The sequence below is a fragment of the Geotrypetes seraphini genome, chromosome 5 (genome assembly GCF_902459505.1).
Source record: "Geotrypetes seraphini chromosome 5, aGeoSer1.1, whole genome shotgun sequence".
NCBI classification, from domain to species: Eukaryota; Metazoa; Chordata; class Amphibia; order Gymnophiona; family Dermophiidae; genus Geotrypetes; species Geotrypetes seraphini.
In genome coordinates, this window is record NC_047088.1 from 214,236,508 (window position 1) to 214,257,365 (window position 20,858).

General features: G+C 41.2%; 1 protein-coding gene across 1 annotated transcript in view; it reads right to left on the reverse strand.

Moving 5' to 3' along the window:
- The window catches only part of MARCHF7 (membrane associated ring-CH-type finger 7), a 171,302-nt gene that overhangs the window by 76,280 nt on the left and 74,164 nt on the right, over nt 1-20,858 (reverse strand). The window contains exon 4 of the mRNA XM_033945076.1: nt 13,946-14,120. Coding sequence (XP_033800967.1) covers nt 13,946-14,120 — 175 coding nt within the window. The remainder of the gene's footprint in view (nt 1-13,945; nt 14,121-20,858) is intronic.

Consider the following 20,858-nt stretch of genomic DNA (forward strand, 5'->3'; position numbering starts at 1 on the left):
TGGGGCAGTTTGCACTGTGAGTGATTCCTGATAGGGATAGTTTGGCTTCTCTGCCGGCCCTTCAGATGTAGTTATTCACAGTTTGAATAGTAAAAACGCTGGCTTTTACAAAAAAACCTGCGAATAACATATAAAAAGTTATTCGTGGTTTTCCATATTCACGGCTATGTTCTGCCCACATCCACCGCAAATACAGAGGGAGAAGTGTATTCAAAACTCACTTGGAGAAAGAATCAACACAAATATAAGTATTAAATACCATGTTTCCCTGAAAATAAGCCCTAGCATGATTTTTGGGGTAGGTCTTAATATTAGCCCTGCCCCAAAAATAAGTCCTAGTCACCGGCAGCAGCGCTTTCCGCCGCCATACACCTCCCCTCCCCGCTCAGCCGAACCTCCACTGACACTTCCATCTCTCCCTCCCATTAGAACGCCACAAACCGAGAGACCGATATACCTTGCAAACAGTAGCGTCGGCAAAAATCTAATCAGGCTGCTTTGCGACCTTCTCTTCTCCCTCTCGGGCGTTCCTCTGCCACATTGCTGATGATGTCATCTGCAACAGGCACACGGAACGCCTGGGACGGAGAAGAGAAGGCCGCAAAGCAGCCTGATTAGATTTTTGCCGACAGTACCATTTGCAAGCTATATCGGTCTCACAGTCGGTGCCATTCTAATGGGAGGGAGAGATGGAAGTGTCAGCGGCGGTTCGGCTGCACAAGGGGAGGATAGAAAGAAGCTGCATGGGGGGGAAGGGAGAAAGAGAGGGACTAAATCTGTGCAAGAGTTCTGCTGCACGAAGGATGGGATGGGAGGGAGGGAGGGAAGGCACAAGGGGATGGGTGAGAGGGGAGGAAAGATCCTGCACATGGAGGGGGGGGGGATAAAAAGAGGAAGAATTGGGGTGGAGGACAGGAAGAGAGAGATTATAATTGTACATGAAAAAAAGAAGACCTACCCCGAAAATAAGGTCTAGTGCGCTTTTTGGGCCCAAAATTAATATGACGGTGTCTTTTCTGGGAAATACGATAGATACGCAAGGTGTTATGATTTAAAAGGTAGCCTCAAAAACGGCGAGTTTTTAGCCTGGATTTGAATAAGATGAGAGAAAGCATGATGTACTAACCCAAGTCTGTTCAGAAACACACACAAGGTGGAAATAAGGAGCCTAAAATGGACAGAAGAAAAGCGCACAGATGGGGTACCTCACCTAATCAGGAAAGATCCAAGAAAAGGTGCAAGGAAAGATGATAGGATAGGTAATGAGAAACTATAAACTAAAATGCATGTTGGACACAGGGTGGATCCAATTTAAATCAAAGATTTACATCACAATTTAAATCACCAGCTAGAAAGAATTTAAATCATGGGCTTTCTACAGTGAGACTCATTCTTGCTGACATAATCTTAATATTTACAACTAGATGAAAGTTTCATTTTTTGAAAAATAAATTTAAGATTAGTTGTGCAGTTAAATAAATTACTGATTTGGTTATACTATTAGAAAAACAGATAATTATGAAATTATTGTGAGGTGAACAATCTCCAGTTTAAATCATTCATAAGTGGACAATTTTCTACTATTCTTTATTGAAAGGAGAAAAATAAAATAATTTACCCCACCTCACTTTTACAAAACTGTGGCAAGAGGTTTTTAGATCCAGCCAGCAAGCTGAATGCTCTGTGGGGCTTTGACGTTCATAGAAACTCTATGACCATCAGAGCAGACCATCAGAGCATTCAGCACGCCGGCCAGTGCTAAAAACCTCTTGCGAGATTTTGTAAAAAAAAGAAAAGGTGTGTGTGTTAAATAGTTTTATTTAACCAAAACACAACAAATATGTATTTTTGTATTTGCTTAAAAATTCATGTTAACTGATGTGGTTAAACTAAATATCTAAAAAAAAAAAAAAGAGACAGACTCTCAGCCAGGTGCAAACATGAAAAACTAAGTCCCACATGCAGCCCCCAACTTTTGAGAACATCTTAAAAAAAAGCATTTGATCTCTGATGCATGTGCTATGTGGTAGGTCTTCACCTTCAATTCTAGACATTAACTAGTAGAACAAATCTCACATACTGTCTAATGCTATAGGCACTTAAACTAATAAACAAGTTTGACTATTCACATGCAGTAATTAGATACAAATGCATTTTAATGGAACTGGGGTGGACAACCTTTATATACAGACTACCCCATAAAATGTCAGTACTCTCTCTGGTAGGTCACAACATTACATAAATGGGGGATCTGGAAAAGTACAGAGCTCATGACCTTTAAGTGATAAGTAAAAATTTAATGAAAAATGATGGAAACAAAACACTAGAGTGGCTATACTAAATTATTTAAACAAGTTTTAAATACTGTATTTTGAAATGATATTTTCTAAGTATATTTTTCATGATCTTGCAGACCACATAAAAATTCAGTGGTGGTCTAGTTACCATATGATTGGATGTAAGCCAGTCTGAAATGTTATTTGCTGCTTTATAAACATCTATGTGATCCTTATCAATTAAGCTGTCCTAGTCGTGTCAAGCATTTAGATCAGTGGTTCCCAACCCTGTCATGGAGGATCACCAGCCAGTCAGGTTTTCAGAATAGCCCTAATGAATATGCATGAAGCATATTTGCACGCTTTGTCACCTCCTTTATATAAGAACATAAGAATAGCCTTACTGGGTCAGACGAATGGTCCATCAAGCCCAGTAGCCTGTTCTCATGGTGGCCAATTCAGGTCACTAGTACCTGGCCAAAACCCAAGGTATTATTCCATGCTACCACTACAGGGCAAGCAGTGACTTTCCCGTGTCTCTCTCAATAACAGACTATGAACTTCTCCTCTAGGAACTTGTCCAAACCTTTCTTAAAACTAGGTACACTATCCGCTCTTACCACATCCTCTGGCAACTCATTCCAGAGCTTAACTATTCTACGAGTGAAAAAAAATTTCCTCCAATTGGTTTTAAAAGTATTTCCCTGTATCTTCATCGAGTGTACCCTAGTCTTTGCAATTTATGACGGAGTGAAAAATCGATCCACTTGTACCCGCTCTGCTCAACTCAGGATTTTGTAGACTTCAATCATATCGCCCCTCAACCATCTCTTTTCCAAGCTGAAGAGCCCTAACCGTTTTAATCTTTTCTCATATGAGAGGAGTTCCATCCCCTTTACCATCTTGGTCGCTCTTCTTTGAACCTTTTCTAGTGCCACTATATATCTTTCTTGAGATAAGGAGACCAGAATTGAATGCAATACTCCAGATGAGGTTGCACCATGGAGCGATACAGGGGCATTATAACATTCATGTTAACCATTCCTTTTTTTTTTTTTTTTTTTTTTTTTTTCCATTATATTTTTATTTTCAAATTTCATAAAAAGTGTACAGAATAATAAAATACTTTTGATATATGCATGGTATCACTTTTATATCTAATACAATGTATGTCTGAATTTGATTTTCCCCTTCACCTTCCCCCCACCCCTTCACCACTTTAATATAATATTTTCAAATTTTATAAAAGTATATAACATATTAGAATACAATTGATAATTATTCAATAACATATTTATATCTAAAATAATATATTCTGGATAAATTTTATTCATTTTCCCTCCCCCCACCCTTCTGTTATCCCTTAATCATTTGTTACATTTTGTATCATATATTATAATATATTATATATAAATTATTTTCCTTACCCCCCCTATATGTGTGTCATAAGAAAATCTCTAAAAGAAGAAAGGAAGAAAAAGTATTCTATTATTTAATCATTACAGTATTTTGTCAATGGCCCCCATATTTTTATAAAATTATTATATGTCCCCTTTTGTATTGATATTGTTCTTTCCATTTTAAAAACATGGCATATTGTATTCCACCAAAATGTGTGGTTTAGGTTGTTGTAATTTTTCCAATTGTTAGTTATATGTTGAATGGCAACCCCTGTCATAATTAATAAAAGTTTATTATTTTCTGGTGAAATTTGACTTTTTTTTCTCATCATTGTTCCAAATAAAATTGTATCATATGATATTGCAATATGATTTTCCATTAATTTATTAATTTGTGGCCAAATTGAATTCCAAAATATTTTAATATAAGGACAGTAGTATAATAAATGATCTAATGTTCCTGGTTCTAGATTACAGTGCCAGCATCTATTAGACTTAGAACTGTCTAGTTTTTGTAAACGAGTAGGGGTCCAAAAAGCTCTATGTAATAAAAAGAACCATGTTTGTCTCATAGATGCTGACACTGTACATCCCATTCTCCAAGACCAAATCAGTGGCCATTGAGATGCATTAATTTGATGTCCAATCTCAATGCTCCAAATGTCTCTTAGACCATTTTTTGGTTTTTTATTCAAATATCCAGATATTAATTTATACCACAATGCGGCTTGATGTCCCAGGAAGTCTGCTTTAAAGCATAAGAACTTTAAACTATATTGATTGTTTAATGATTTCCATTCAGGGAACCCAACCTGAATGGCCTGCTTCAATTGCAACCATTTAAAACTTTGTGTTTTATTAAGACCAAATCTATGTTGCAATTGTGAAAAATCCAGCAGTTTACCTTCTGAAATAATATCATCTAGAGATCTAATTCCTGCAATAATCCAGTTCTTCCAAAGGATTTGGGCTCCGCCTACTTTGATCTTGGAGTTTATCCATATGGATTGATTAGTTGATTTATATATTGGGATGGGTGTTAATTTATCAATAAATCTCAATGTTTTCCAAGTATCCATTATTATTTTATTTTCTCTGTATCTTTTAGGTATATTGATACTTGGTAAATGAACTAAATTTAGGGGAAACATAAGGCGCCATTCCAGATACAACCAATCTGGTGCATTATCTATAAGTTCTGGGAGGATCCAATACATACCCTGACGTAGAATATAGGCTTGATGGTACCTATAGAAATTTGGAAAATTTACCCCTCCCTCCTTAATTGATTTTTGTAAGGTTACTAAAGCTATTCTAGGTGTTTTACCAAGCCAAAGAAATTTTGTTAAAATTCTATTAAGCTTCTTATAAAAGGACCCCTGAAAATAAATAGGTATCATACTCATTTGGTAGCAAACCACAGGCAACATCATCATTTTAATAGTTTGAACTCTGCCCCACCAAGATATATGTAATGGGTTCCATTGTTCACATAACTCCGTTACTTTTTTTAATACATATTTTTCATTTTCTTTTACAGTATCTTCAATTGTTTTTTTAACTTGAATGCCTAGATATTTAAATCCTTCTTCTTTCCATATGAATGGAAAAATATCAAATAATCCTTTTACACAGTAAACATTCAAGGGTATAATTTCAGATTTATTCCAATTAATTTTATAACCTGAAAATTTGCCAAACTTATCAATTAATTCCAATAAAGAAGATAAGGTAGACTCTGGATTTCTCAAATAAAGCAAAATATCATCAGCATAAGCCGAAATTTTATATTCCATATCTGAATATGGAATTCCTTGTATCTCCCTCGTTTGCTGTATTGCTAACAATAAGGGTTCTAATACAACATCAAATAACAAAGGAGATAAAGGACAACCTTGTCTAACTCCCCTTTGCAATTGAAAACCTTCAGATATTTTATTGTTAATATTTAATCTTGCAATCGGGAAGCTATACAATGTTTTTACCATTTGTATAAATCCAGAACCTATACCAAACCATTCTAAAGCCTGATACATAAAATTCCATTCTACCCTATCAAATGCTTTCTCAGCATCTAATGAAACTGTAAATGCCGGTTCATCCATTTTTTTTGATAAGTTTAGCATGTGAAATAATAGTCTAGAGTTATTGGAGGAATGTCTTTTAGCAACGAAACCCGTTTGATGCATATCTATAATATGTGGGAGAGCTTTGGCTAATCTCAAAGCCAAAATTTTCGCCAAAAGTTTATTATCAACGTTTATCAAAGATATAGGCCTGTAGTTTGAAACCAAAGTAGGATCTTTATTTGGCTTAGGCAAAACAATTATTATTGATTCAGCCATAGTACCTTTTATATTACCTTTTATAAGTTGTGTCTGATATAATTTTAATAAATGTGGGGAGAGGATTTTTTGAAATGTTTTATAAAATTCTGCTGTGTAACCATCACCACCTGGAGCGGATCCAACTCTAAGAGATCTCAATGCTGTTTCTAATTCTTTTAATGATATAGGTTCTTCTAAACTTCGTTTCATATGATCAGGAATCTTAGGTCCATTTATTAAATCTAAAAATTTTTTTCCATCTTTTTGTTTCTCCAAATAAGGTTCGGAAGAATATAGATCCTTATAAAAATTTAAAAATTGTTTTAATATTATATTTGTTTGATTTGTTATTATACCATTATCATCTTTTATTCCATTAATATTAGTTCTCCTTTTTTTTGCCTTAAGATAATTTGCTAATAATTTTCCCGCCTTATTAGAATTTCCATAATACATCGCTTGTTTGGAAAACAAATCTTTTCTTATCATTTTTGAAGTTAGTTCATTATATTTACCTTTTACTTTCAAAAGAGCTTGCAAAGTTTCGTATTCCCATTTACTTATTAATTTAGCTTCTAATATTTTTATTTCTTTTTCTAATTCTATATATTGTTTTTTAATTTGTTTCCTAATAAAAGCTGAATATGATATGATATTACCCCTCATAGTTGCTTTAAATGCATCCCATACATTCTCTATAGATGTATCTTCCACTAAATTTATTTGAAAAAATTCATTAATTTGTGTTGTAAAATTTTCCAAAAATTTGTCATCCACAAGCAATGCATTATCAAATCTCCAAAGAGGTCTATTATTTTCTAATTGATCTAATTGTAATTCTATCCATATTCCCGCATGATCCGAAATGATAATAGGATCAATGGAGGCTTTAATCACTTGTTGCACTTTATTTGTTGAAACAAAAATATAATCTATTCTTGAAAATGATTTATGAACCTGTGAACAAAATGAATACTCCTGATCATTAAAATGAAGAATACGCCATATATCTTTCAAATCACATGATCGAACTAAATTATCTAGACCTAAAGATTTAATATTTTTACCTGGTTTTTTATCCAATAATGGATCCATTACAGCATTAAAATCTCCAGCCACCACTAAATTAGAGGCAGCCAGTGGTAATAACATATTTTGTAGCTTTTTGAAAAATTCTGATTGATTCGAATTAGGGGCATATATATTAAATAACGTCAGGGTATCATTTCCCATACCTATATCGATATGTATCCATCTTCCAACCATTCCTTTTTTAATAAATTCCTAGCATCCTATTTGCTTTTTTGGTCATCGCCACACATTGGCAGAAGATTTCATCGTATCGTCTATGACAGGGGTCTCAAAGTCCCTACTTGAGGGCCGCAATCCAGTCGGGTTTTCAGGATTTCCCCAATGAATATGCATGAGATCTATGTGTATGCACTGCTTTCAATGCATATTCATTGGGGAAATCATGAAAATCCAACTGGATTGCGGCCCTCAAAGAGGGACTTTGAGATCCCTGGTCTATGATGACACCCAGATTCTTTTCTTGGGTGCTAATCCCCAAGATGGACCCTAGCATCCGGTAACACTGATTCAGGTTATTCTTCCCAATGTGCATCAATTTGCATTTGTCCACACTAAATTTCATCTACCATTTGGACGCCCAGTTTTCCAGGTTCCTAAGGTCCGCCTGCAATTTTTCACAATCCGCATGCATTTTAACAACTTTGAACAGTTTAGTGTCATCTGCAAACTTAATCATCTCACTCGTCGTTGCAATTTCCAGATCATTTATAAATAAGTTAAATAGCACCGGTCCCAGTACAGACACCTGCGGCATTCCACTGTTTACTCTCCTCCATTGAGAAAAATGACCATTCAACCCTACCCAGAGGATAGAACACAGAGGATCTAGAATCAGAAAATAATATTAAATATTGAACTAAGGCCAGTACTGGGCAGACTTGCATGGTCTGTGTCTGTATATGGCCATTTGGAGGAGGATGGGCTGGAGAGGGCTTCAATGGCTGGGAGGGTTTAGATGAGATGGAGTAGGTTTTAACAGAGATTTTGGCAAGTTGGAACCCAAGCACAGTACCGGGTAGAGCTTTGGATTCTTGCCCAGAAATAGCTAAGAAGAAAAAATTTAAAAAATTTAAATTGATTCAGGTTGGGCAGACTGGATGGACCATTCGGGTCTTTATCTGCCGTCATCTACTATGTTACCCTCTGTTTTCTATCCGATAACCAATTCCTAATCCACAACTGAATTTTGCCACCTATCCCATGACACTTTTATTTTCTCAGGAGCCTCTCGTGAGGAACTTTATCAAAACCTTTATCCACATGTTTATTCACACCTTCAAAGAAGTCAAGAAAATTTGTGAGGCAAGATCTCCCTCAACTGAACCCATGCCGACTCCATCTCATTAAATCATGCTTGTCTATGTGTTCCACAATTTTATTTTTTTATAATCATTTCTACCATTTTACCCGGCACCGAAGTGAGGCTTACCGGTCTCTAATTTCCCTGATTTCCCCTGGAGCCCTTTTTAAAAATTGGCATAACATTGGCCACCCTCCAATCTTCAGGTACTACAGACGATTTTAGCAACAGGTTACAGATCACTAACAGCAGGTCAGCAAGTTCATGTTTTAGTTCTTTTAATACCCTGGGATGTATATCATCCTGTCCTGGCGATTTATTACTTTTTAACTTGTCAATTTGGCTCAGTACATCTTCCAGATTCACCGAGATTTCTTTCAGTTCCTCCACATCATCACCCTTGAAAACAATTTCCGGTTCAGGTAGATCTCTTACATCTTCTTCCGTAAAGATCGAAGCAAAGAATTCATTCAGTCTTTCTGCTATGGCCTTATCCTTCCCGAGCGCCCCTTTCACTCCTTGATCATCCAACGCTCCCACAAATTCCCTTACAGGTTTTTCTGCTTCTGATGTACCTAAAAAAAAATCGCTATGAGTTTTTGCCTCTTCTGCAAGTTTCTCTTCATATTCTTTCTTAGCTGTCTTTATCAGTGCTTTGCATCTAACTTGACAGTGCTTGTATTTCTTCTTTTTTTCTTCATTCGGATCTTTTTTCTTTAAAGGATTTTTTTAAGCTCTGATAGCCTCTTTCACTTCACCTATTAACCATGCCGGCTCTCATTTCCTCTCTCATGCATATTCATTAGGATTATCCCCAAAACCCGACTAGCTGGTGGTCCTCCAAGACAGGGTTGGGAACCACTGATTTAGATCATTCCATTACGGTTATATACATGCCCAAGTGTAAGCATAAAGGAGAAATTAGATTCTTACCTGCTAATTTTCTTTCTTTTAGTCTCTCTAGACTGGCACAGCTCACTGATGAGTAATAGCTTACCATGACCAGCAGGTGGAGACAGACAAACTTTTGGCTGTCGTACAAGTGGGCTTTGCAGTTCTAAGCACAATCAGACTCCCGAAAAACCAAGCAGAACTAAGAAACTAATAAATGCAAATCACAACAGCAACAACACTCCCCACAGGAGTAACAACTAACAACTATTGGAATTTGAATAGGAGAAGAAGGATCTTCAGAAACGTCCCCCACAGCTCGCCAGCTATGCCAGGCAAGCCAAAAGCCACTGTTCTTTTAATCTCCCCTAATCTACCAAAAACACGAGAACCCACAGAAAAAAAATGCACTCTTCATGCGAATCCCAAAAGAAAACAGAAGACAAGACAGGGCAGGGGCTGTGCCAGTCTGGAGAGACTAAAAAAGAAAATTAGCAGGTAAGAATCTAATTTCTCCTTCTTAAGCGTCTTTCCAGACCGGCACAGCTCACTGATGGGACATACCAAAGCAGTACCAATCATGGGTGGGACCCCCGAAAGGCCGCCACAAGCACGCACTCACCAAACACAGCATCCTGACGTGCATGAACATCCACAGTAGTACCGCACAAAAGAATGGAGAGAAGACCAGACCACCGCTTTATAGGTATCTACCAAAGGCACCAGGGAAGACTCAGCCCAAGAAGCAGCCTGACCCAGAGTAGAATGAACCTTGAGAAATTCCGGAACAGATGTCTTTGAAGAAGATATGCTGAAGGGATAGTCTGTTTGATCCAGCGTGCAATGCGCAATGGTTGCCTTGAACATCCACACAATAGTGCCGCACAAAACTAGAAAACTCCAGGAAGGGCGGCCTACAAGAGAAAGTCTGCAGTTCAGAAATGCATCTTGCAGAAGTAATGGCCACCAGGAAGACCGCCTTAAGAGTAAGGTCCTTCAATGTGTAGGCACCCAGAGGCTCAAAAGGAGGGCACACAAGCACGGACAGGAACAGATTGAGATCCCAGACCAGAACCGAAGGCCGCACTGAAGCCGGAGCAATTTGGCTGCCCTCAAAAAATGAATCACATCCAGAGAAGAGGACAAACGCCAATCATGCAGCAAACAGCTAAACATAGACAAAGCCGCAAGCTGAACCCAGAGGGAAAACCAGGCAAGGCCCCTGTCTGGCCATCCTGCAAGAACTCAAAGATGTGAGGCAAAGAGACATGAACGGGAACCATACTACTGTTCAAAAATATGCCAAACTCGCACCTAAGCCTGAGAGGTAGAAAGTCTCCAGAACCCCAAGAGAGTGAAGATCACTTTATTTGAATACCCTTTCTTACCTAGGTGTTCCCTTTCAAGGGCCAAGCCATAAGACAAAAGAGACCGGGATCAAACACTGAAATGTGGCCCTGCGTCAAAAGGTCAGGAGAGTCACGGTCAGTTGGGGAAGCAGAAGAGGATCTGCCATGAGATGATGAACCAGATCATCGTACCACAGGTGCCTTGGCCAGTCCGGAGCCACTAGGATCATGCAGCTGGGATGCTGAGCAATGTGAAGGAGGACTCTGTCCACCATTGGCTACAGAAGAAACACATATAGGAGGCCCTCCATCGTCCAAGGCTGAACTAGAGCATCCAGACCCTTGGCCTGAACTTCACTGCACCGACTGAAGAATCGTGGAGCTTTGGCGTTGACACTCGTGGCCATCAGGTCTATGACCGGCTGACTCAGATTAACCAGTCATCCAGATAGGGATGAACCAGAATGCCCTCTTTGCGCAAGGCTGCCGCCACGACCACCATAATATTGGAGGGACCACCGGAAGAATCACACTGCCCTCCCCCCCACCCCGCCCAGAGAGTCCCCTGAAAGTACTGCATGCATTGAAAGAAACAGCCCCGGGGATACCCAGTGGAAGGAAAATAAGCCGCCCCTCGACCAAGGCAGTAATGGCGAAAATCACGGCAAACGCCCCTGAGCAACGCCTCCCCCCCCCCCCCCCACTCCCTGGCACAGGTGGGTGTGCACGGTCCTCCGGAAGAATGGCCACCTTACAGTCAGTCAAGAACTAAACCAACATCCAGATCTTCACCAAACAAGAAAGACCACTGAAAGGGAAATTTCGTAAGCTTAGCCTTAAGACACCGTGACTGCCGACCAACCCCAGAGCCACAGGGTATGATGAGTGGCCACACCAAGAGCCATGGACTTGGTAAAAGCCCACAACAGATCATACAAGGCATCCGAGATATAAGAAGCACCCATCTCAATCTTAGCTACCACCTGATCCACCAAGGACCAGGTCAAGAACACACTCAGACTATCGAAAACAATCCCGAACCACTAGACCGCCACACATCACCGCCTGGACCGCCAGGGCAACCACATCAAAACTCTGCTTAAGAAGAGACTATTTTACACTCCTCAGAGTCCCACAAAGCCGAGCCGCTCTCCACCGGCACCGTATGCCGACACACGATGGCAGAGGCCATCGCATCTTCAAGGCACCACCACTGGCGATTTCAAGGTCTCCCTATCCCCCTCCAGGATGGGATACAGGCAGGCCATAAACAGCTCAAAATGAAAAGGTGTTTCCAGTGCATTCCATTGCGCAAGCACAATATCCCGCATATCCTGATGCATAGAAGAGAGGGAGTCCTAGCAGATCCCTGGAAGCAGGGGGTCCACCACATGCGGGGGCTCTTTTGCATCCTCCTCGAAATGCAAAACCAATGAAACCTGAAGAATAAGGTCCTGGAGCTCTTCCCGCTGAAAAATGCGCACCACTGACACATCCTCGCAAGCTGGTGGTTTCGAAAAACACCCGCCAGCGGCATCAGTCCCCGAGGATCTTGGAAGTCCACCATCAAACGAAAACATCTCCCCAAACAAAAAATCATTGACCCACGAGACTCCCAGCCACTTGCCACTTGGATGAAACTGGCGGGGACTGGGGTGGACGTGGAGGGTGAAAGACCCCCCCCCCCCCCGAAAAACCAGAGATCCCTGAGGAGGAAACAGAACCCCTAGCCACCTGAAGATAAGTCTTGCAACAAGATTAGGGTGGAAAAAACCCTGGCAACACATTAGGACTCACTGCCAAAGCAGGAGCTGGCAATTTGAGTTTGTTACATGTCAGTCTCCAGAGCCGTGATACAACTGAACATCACGACCAGTAAAAGTATTTAGCTAATGAAGAACTGTAGATTTACACATGTCCACATCTGTTACTCTCTGATTTTCATTAACATCGGGTCTCCTGAAGCAGGATTCGAAACGGGGCCACGTTGGGACCCCCCAAAGACAATAAACAGAGCTAAGTAACTTAGTGGTGGCAGATTTAACTTTTACCAAATGAAGACATTTATTGCATAAAACAGAAAGACTTTGAAACTTTGTTTTTTCAAACATCTTTGGAGTTTTTGAGTGTGCCCATAAACTTGTTAAGTTTGCAGTGACTGGAAGGTGAACTCTTCTCCAAGGGAGGTTTAACAGCCTTCCCTTCAGAGTTTCATATTTCTGAGCAGTTTTTCAAGCCTAATTGGGTAACTTCTCAATCACTCCTTTTTTCTATTGAAGCCAGTTTGTTTTACTATATAAAGCAGGAGACCCAGCAGAAACCTGTCCCTGTGTCTCCAATATAGGTGGAAGGTCACCTGAAGATGCAGAAAAAATGGAGACGCTTCCTGCCAAATCCAGCACAAAACCCGCCAAATAAAACTCCCCTGAGGTCTGCAGTGGCAAAGAGGCCTGTACCACCCCAGCCACTAAAGCAGGCAAGCCGGCAGCAGCAGTAAGGGAATCCCCAGTACTACTGGCGGTAAGGGAAACTTTATTTCACTGACTGGCAGTAGCTGGGAAAATCCCTGTGTGGGCGGTAGGGGAAGCCCGGTCTTCTCAACTGCTGATGCACGAGGCACTTGCTCGTTGGCACCCAAAGCTGCCGAGGATGCCCCTTCGCAGCTGCCAGCACACTGCGAAAACAGGCCAGCCACATCAACCTCACGTCTGGAGCACAATGAGCACTATTTCCCTTTAAAAGTGCTCACTGCGCAACCCTCTACTAGCTGCAAGAAAAAGTGCCAGTTAATTAAATTCAATTGAAGGCTTCCCTTCAGACTGGCACTGCCTCAGAATTTTATTTATTTATTTTTTTTAATAACTTCACTTGAACAGACCCCACTAGTTCTCTAAACCACATACCTTGTCGGTATCTGTGGCAAGGCTTACAGCCGAGGCACATCTACAGAAAAAAATTTTGGGGAGGTGGGGAAATGGGAGGGACTCGACCCATTGAGTGTGACACCCCTAAGCTCAGACGGACCCCCCTAAAGGGTCCCCCCAAACTCAATCTGGCACGACAGACAGGGACCAGAAGGCCACTAAACAAATTCCAACAGTCCTACTCTAAACCAGGGAATACTGCACAGACTTACCACATCCACCTGCTGAAGACAAAGCAGACTGATTGTACTTGGGACTGCACAACCCACTTCTACTACAGCCAAAAGTTTATGTCTCAGTCTCCACCTGCTGGTCATAGTGAGCTATTACCCATCAGTGTGCTGTGCCGGTCTGGAGAGACGCTTAAGAAACTTGATTTGACATACCTGAAACAGTGTGTTGACTGCTGCTTACACCAGAAGTAGAGGTGAACCCAGAATATGAGAGTTTTGGTCTCTTAGAATCCCAATCCTGTTGCTGATTAAGCAGTCTTGAGTATGCTCCCTGAGTTCTCTCAGAATCATCATACCAAGCAGGCTGAACGGGCATGGATGCTGTAGACTAGAAGTTCAAAGGAGATGTTTTATTCATAAACCAGATTTATATTGATCTAATTAGTGTAACAAGTTACACATCTTTGCCTAGTTTTCAGCATTAATAAACATACTGACAATACTCCAAAATATGCAACTACATTACAAAGAGAAATACAAATCTAAATGTTAGAAGGCAAGAAAAGAAAAATGATTTAAATTGTATAACCACATCTACTACATACAAACCATAGCATTTTAAACTGCTTCATGTAGAGCTTTTAATGACCAGACCATGTGCAAACTATATTCCTAGTGTAAGTACTGCAAGGAACTATATTTGGCATGGAAAAAGAGATTAGGCTCTTACCTTGATAATATCTTTTCCAGTAGATAAGAATGATATGTTGAACCTTACAGTATTGTGTCTATTCTCGTGAGCATACTGCAGAAAGATGTAAATCACAGTTTTTGAAACCTCCTCCTTCTCCCAGGAGTCTGCTGTCCTCTTCAGTTCATTCCAAAGCATGCAAGAGCTCTTGCCCTCAAAGTCCGACAATGTCTTAGAACTCCCACAGGGCCAACAACCACTCTCCAGGTCCAATGTCTGTCTGCACCGACTATAGGTTTTACAGAGCTGGACAGACTGCTCACAGTTCTATCCTATCGACTGCTTCCACAGGAATGGTGTCCACTTCCCTTGTACCTGGCAACCACTGCAGTGCACTCCCACAGCTGAGCAAGCTGGCATCCATTATCAGCATACCGGAATCCATCAGGCTATATGCTGGAAAATGAAAATGGGAAACTGACAGGGTTGACTGTCAGTCTAGAAGAAGTATGTAGGCAGATTGATAGGCTTAAGAGCGATAAATCCCCGGGACCAGACAGCATCCATCCGCGGATCATCAAGGAACTGAAAGGGACTATAGCTAAACTGCTTCAACTGATAGCCACTCTGTCGATCAAATCGGGAAAGATTCTGGACAACTGGAAGATGGCGAATAGTTACACTGATCTTCAAAAAAGGTTCGAGGGAAGATCCGGGAAACTACAGACCGGTGAGTCTGACCTCAGTACCGGGAAAGATGATAGAGGCGCTGATAAAGGACCGCATCATTGATCACCTTGATGGACACGGTTTAATGAGGACCAGCCAGCATGGTTTCAGCAAAGGCAGATCTTGCCTGACGAACTTGCTGCACTTCTTTGAGGAAGTAAACAGGCAGATAGACAAGGGCGACCCGGTTGACATTGTATATCTGGATTTTCAGAAGGCGTTCGACAAGGTTCCACATGAATGACTACTTCGTAAAATTGCAAGCCATGGAATTAAGGGTAAAATATGTGGATTAAAAACTGGCTGGAGCATAGGAAACAGAGAGAGGGGGCAAATGGACAATACTCGGACTGGAAGAGTGTCACCAGCAGGGTGCCGCAGGGCTCAGTGCTTGGACCCGTGCTTTTCAACATCTTTATAAATGATCTGGACATTGGTACAATGAATGAGGTGATTAAATTTGCGGACTATACTAAGTTATTCAGAGTAGTGAAGACACATGGGGATTGCGAAGATCTACAAAATGACATAATCAAGCTCGAGAAATGGGCAGCGACATGGCAAATGAGGTTCAACGTGGATAAGTGCAAAGGATGCATGTCGGTAACAAAAATCTCATGTATGAATACAGGATGTCCGGGGTGGTACTTGGAGAGACCGCCGAGGAAAGAGACTTGGGAGTTTTGATCGACAAGTAGATGAAGCCGTCTGCACTAGTGCTGCCCGATTCAGGGAAAAAAATTTCGATTTGATTCAGCCTACTGAATCGATTTTCCTGCCCAATTGGGTGGGGTTTTTTTGTTTTTTGGTTTTTTTTTTCATACATCCTGGTGGGTTTATTTTATAGCCTCTTCACCCCCTTTGCCTTCTCCTAACCACACTGGAGCTGTGGTGTACACAAAATAAACAAACAAAAAAGACTTTTCCTCTCTCTGTTAAATCCTAGCTCACGTTTGTGGTCTAACAAAAGCTCTGGCAGGATACACGTTTCAAATCTGACATATTGTAATCACAAAACAGAAAATAAAATTATTTTTTCTATCTTTTGTTATCTGGTCAATGTTCAAATCTTGTTGGTCCCAGGCTCTGGTTGTCAGGGTCTCCTTTTCTTCTTTCTCCATGCTAACCATCCGTCTGCCATCTCTGTCCTCCCCTGGAGGTCTGGCATCTTTCCTTTTTTTCATCTCCATCTTCAGATCCATCTTTTCTCAACTACCCTTTCATCCAGCATTCCTCCCTTTCTGTAACTTTCATCCCTAAATCCCTCTCCTCTGTTTTTAGACCCCTTATTTCTTCCCCCCAAAGTTCGGCATATGCATGTTTCTTTGAACCCTCCTTCCCTCCCTCCCTCCGTGTACTTCTACACCAGGGCCCCCTCCCCTGAACGTCTGCACCCCCCTGAAGGCCTGCGTATTCAATTTACCTAATTTCAGCAGCATGCCCTGCAGAAGATCACTGGCTCTAGCAATCTTTGCAAGCTGCCATACGTTGTCTGAGCTGTCTTCTCTCTGCCGCGATCCCGCCCCCTCCTCTGACGTCAGAGGAGCAGGGGGGTTGGGCAGGAAATCCCTAGGGAAATAACTCTGGTTTCTCCTAGGCTGATAATGTGCATACCTTGCAGGACTAGGTCTCCATTTCTCAGTAAAAGTCCTATCAGGCTTTCTGATGAACTTATTCTGATATGGAATTCTCTGCTGTATATTCTTAGGTTTAAACCCTTCCTGCTCTACCTCACTGTCTGAGGAGTAGTCAAGTCAATTCAATATCCTTACTTTTAACCTGGTCAGCTCTCCTGACCAGGGACCGTGCTCTGCTTTTATCCACTACAGGGACAAAGCTGGCTACGGGTTTGTCACAACACATATGCACCCTTGCCCAGGGCACTTCTTCTATGGTACCACCATCTAGCAGAACCTGTATGAGTGCCACACTGTAGGCACTAGCTGCAAAAGTAGGTTCGAAATTTGTCCCCAAAGCTTCTGTCTGCTTGCCTCTTGTAGAAAAACTCAGCCTTCCATTGTGTTGAAGAGAACTCCCCAGTACTCCAAAGACTAAGTGGGGACTAACTGGCTCTTTTACAATCCATCCCAGACTTTGCAAAGTTTGTATAATTGCTGCCACTGCTCTTTCTCCCTCTTCTCGAGAGGGGACTCTGCGATGAGCCAGTGATAAGCTGCTGCCACCATCACCTTGGTGAACATCTGAGGTGTTGGTGCCAGCCCAAATGGTAGCACTGAGAATTGACAGTGATTCTCCAAAATGTGAAATCTCAAGAACTTTCTATGTGCCGGGATATTTGAAATGTGGAGATTAACCTCTGTCAAATCCAGGGCAGCCAGCAAACTCTCCCAGCGGGACTACTGCAATGATAGATCTCACCATCTCCATCTGGAAACGCGGAACCCTCAGAGCCGCACTGACATGTTTGAGATTCAAAATGGGTCTCCAGTCATCAGAATCTTGAGTATCTGATCTGCCTGAGCGATCTTCCAGAACTGGTTCTATGGCTTGAATATCCAGCAATCTAAACGTTGCCCGGACTTGAACCACCCAATCCAGTCAGCCCACTGGAGAGTCAACAAACTAGTTGGACAGAGGGTATGCAAACTATCTTGTAAACTTCTTTGACAAAATCCAAGACCCAGAGATCTTTTTGCTTTCCAGGTCTCCAGAAAGTCCGAGAGCTGACCTCCAATTTTCTGAAGGGTGGCCTGAGGCCTGGCAGCATTGTAGCTTCTTGAATGCTATTCTGGCTATTTTTTGGCTTATGGAATATCTTTGTCTGGAACCTTGATAGGTTCTCCGAGACGAGGCTCCTGAAGTGTACTGGCAAAAACATCAGGACCCCCATAAGTAGCTCTTGTTCTGGTTTCTAGCCACACAAGGTCTGCTTGGGCCGACGATTTTGAACATTAGCCACAAAATCATTCAGGTGTTTGCCAAAAAGCATCTGTCCCTTAAAGGGGAGCCTGCTAAGTGTAGCTTTGAAGGTTAAATCGCCTGTCCATTGTCTGATCCACAGCATGCGTCGGGCAGAGATGGAGTATGCAAAATCTTGCCAGGACACTAATTATATCGTAAAGTACGTCAGCCACATAGTTCACCTTTGCCAGCACAAGCTGAGGTAATGGCTCAGCCGCTGTCATGTCCAAAGTTCTCAGCTGTGAATGGCAGGCATATGGTATGAAAGAAGTAGCTGACGCCACCTTTCCTATGGCAAGGGTCTCAAACTGCCTCTCAAGGGCCATATCCACTCTGCGGTCCTGTGTATCCTTCAGCACAACTCTTCCCTCACTGGGTAAGGACATGCATTCAATCACCTTTGCCACCAGGGAGTCTACCTTTGGCATAGCAAACATTATCTGGAACTCTTGATCCAGAGGATACAGCAGGACCTCTCAGGTCACCGTAACCAGGAGTTTCATGTCTAGGTGCCATGGAAAGGATGTAGGCTGAGATCGGACACCACTCAAGAGAGAACACTGAGAAGGATCAATTTTGAGCTCACAAAGAGAGACTCATTAATGTCTGGCTAGGCCGAAGACATGAACAGCTGCCATATGGAGGCTAAATCTCCCATCAGGGAAGCCTCGCTTTGAGATAGTAAGGAGATCAAGACCAAATTTTTGGCCTCTGAATCCCTGTCCGACTGACAACCAGCATCAGGGAGGTGCTCTGCTCCTATAGAAGAAACGTTCTGAGGATTCTTAGAGGTGTGCGCCAAGGGTTGTCTTCAGCGGACCTAAATTGCATATTTTTAGCCTTGCGCTTATGTCCACCACAGCAGATTAATGAATTCTAGGGTAAAGTCCTTAGTAGGCAACTTTCCTTCCCCTTTAGAAGGGAGGAGATGATTCTTTGGCTGCAGGGCCTCTGTGCCAGTTCGGTGCACCGTGCCGCTGTTCCAGGGCTCCTGGTGAAATTTTTACTCCCCAGCAAGCTCAAAAGCCATGTGCCATGTCTCAGAGGCCGTATGGGAGCTAAACTTGAAGTTCCTTCCCCCACTTCACTCAATGCAGCATGTGGCGCAAGGGCACTCTTCTGCTGCCCATCCTTCGCACACAAGGCATGATATAGGGGTATTAGAGGATAGAGAATGACACGGACATATTTTGCCTTGCAAATCTTTTTTTGATTCATATACTGGTCTTCATTTAATAAATAGTACTCTCCCGTCCAAAAATATAGATTATAAAGTACTTAGCGTCATGAAGCTAAGTACTCTATAATCTATATTTTTGGACAGGAGAGTACTATTTATTAAATGAAGACCAGTATATGAATCAAAAAAAGATTTGCAAGGCAATTTTATGAAGCAAAATAAGATTTATACAATATTTAATACATTTAAAATATTTAAAATGATAAAAATGTTTTGATAAAAGATAAAAAATTAAATAAACAGGAGAACTTACAGGATCAATGATAGCTCACCCTATGGTTATTAGCTTGAAAAATAAATCAGGCTTCTAGCTGTGAGCTCTTGAGATCCTTATAGTGTTTCTCCATTATATCCAGTTTGGACATTTGGTCTTGTGTTTTAGCCAATCTTACAAGCATTTACGTTAGACAGATTGTGAGCCCACCGGGACAGATAGGGAAAATGCTTGAGTACCTGATTGTAAAAACCGCTTAGATAACCTTGATAGGCGGTATATAAAATCCTAATAAATTTGAAACTTGAAACATTTAGTGTGTTTCATAAGATTTTTGAGGATTACTGAAATTAAATATATGAAAGGTCATGAAATTTTTATGAATATCAATAAATTAATACAATTGGTATAATATAAATTAGGGGGAATTTGATTTTTGATGGTTTTAATATGCTAAACTATATTTATCTATTAATTATTTATTTATTTATATTTACCAATGTATAATTAGTCAAGGAAAAATCAACTAAGAGTCTGATATTGGGACAAAATTAATACAGGGTTAGATGATTTAATATGAAATGGATATATTATTGTAGTCTGTTGGGGTTTTTCTCTTCCTGTTCTAATATGTGCATTTCTAAGTTTTCACTATTAATAACCATAGGGGGGATGGGAGGGAGGGGGGGACATAGAAATAATAAGTTAGAGATAATTTTATTGGTAATGGTGTCTATTCATATTAAGTTTAATGAATCTAAATACTTGGGTGGGTTTACATATTTGAAACTAAGAATTTATAATGGAAATTAAAATTTTCACATTAAATGTTAATGGCCTTAACCATCAAACAAAAAAGAAAAAAAATGCTTGCCTTCTTAAAACAACAGAATGCAGATCATACAGGAGATGCACCTCATACAGGAGACGCACCTATCAATGGTGGAATCAAAAAAGCTGGAAGGGGGCTAGGTAAAGCAGAATTTTTTTGCCCCTGCACTTGGCAAAAAAGCTGGGGTTGCCATATTAATAAATAAAAAGTGTACAGCTAATTTTCAAATGATTGATTCTGATCCCTTGGGTAGGTGAGTACATGTAAAAATGAGCATGGGAAAAAATACCCTGGATCTATTTAATGTGTATGCATTAGAGAATGACACGGTGAAAAAAATTGGTCCCCGTCACCGCCCCGTCCCCGTCTCACCATCTTCTGCACCGCCCCGTCACCGCCATTCCCTTCACCGCCCCGTCACCGCCACTGCCACCCCATTCACCGCCCCGTCACCGCCACTGCAACCCCATTCACTGCCCCGTCACCGTCACCGCTGCA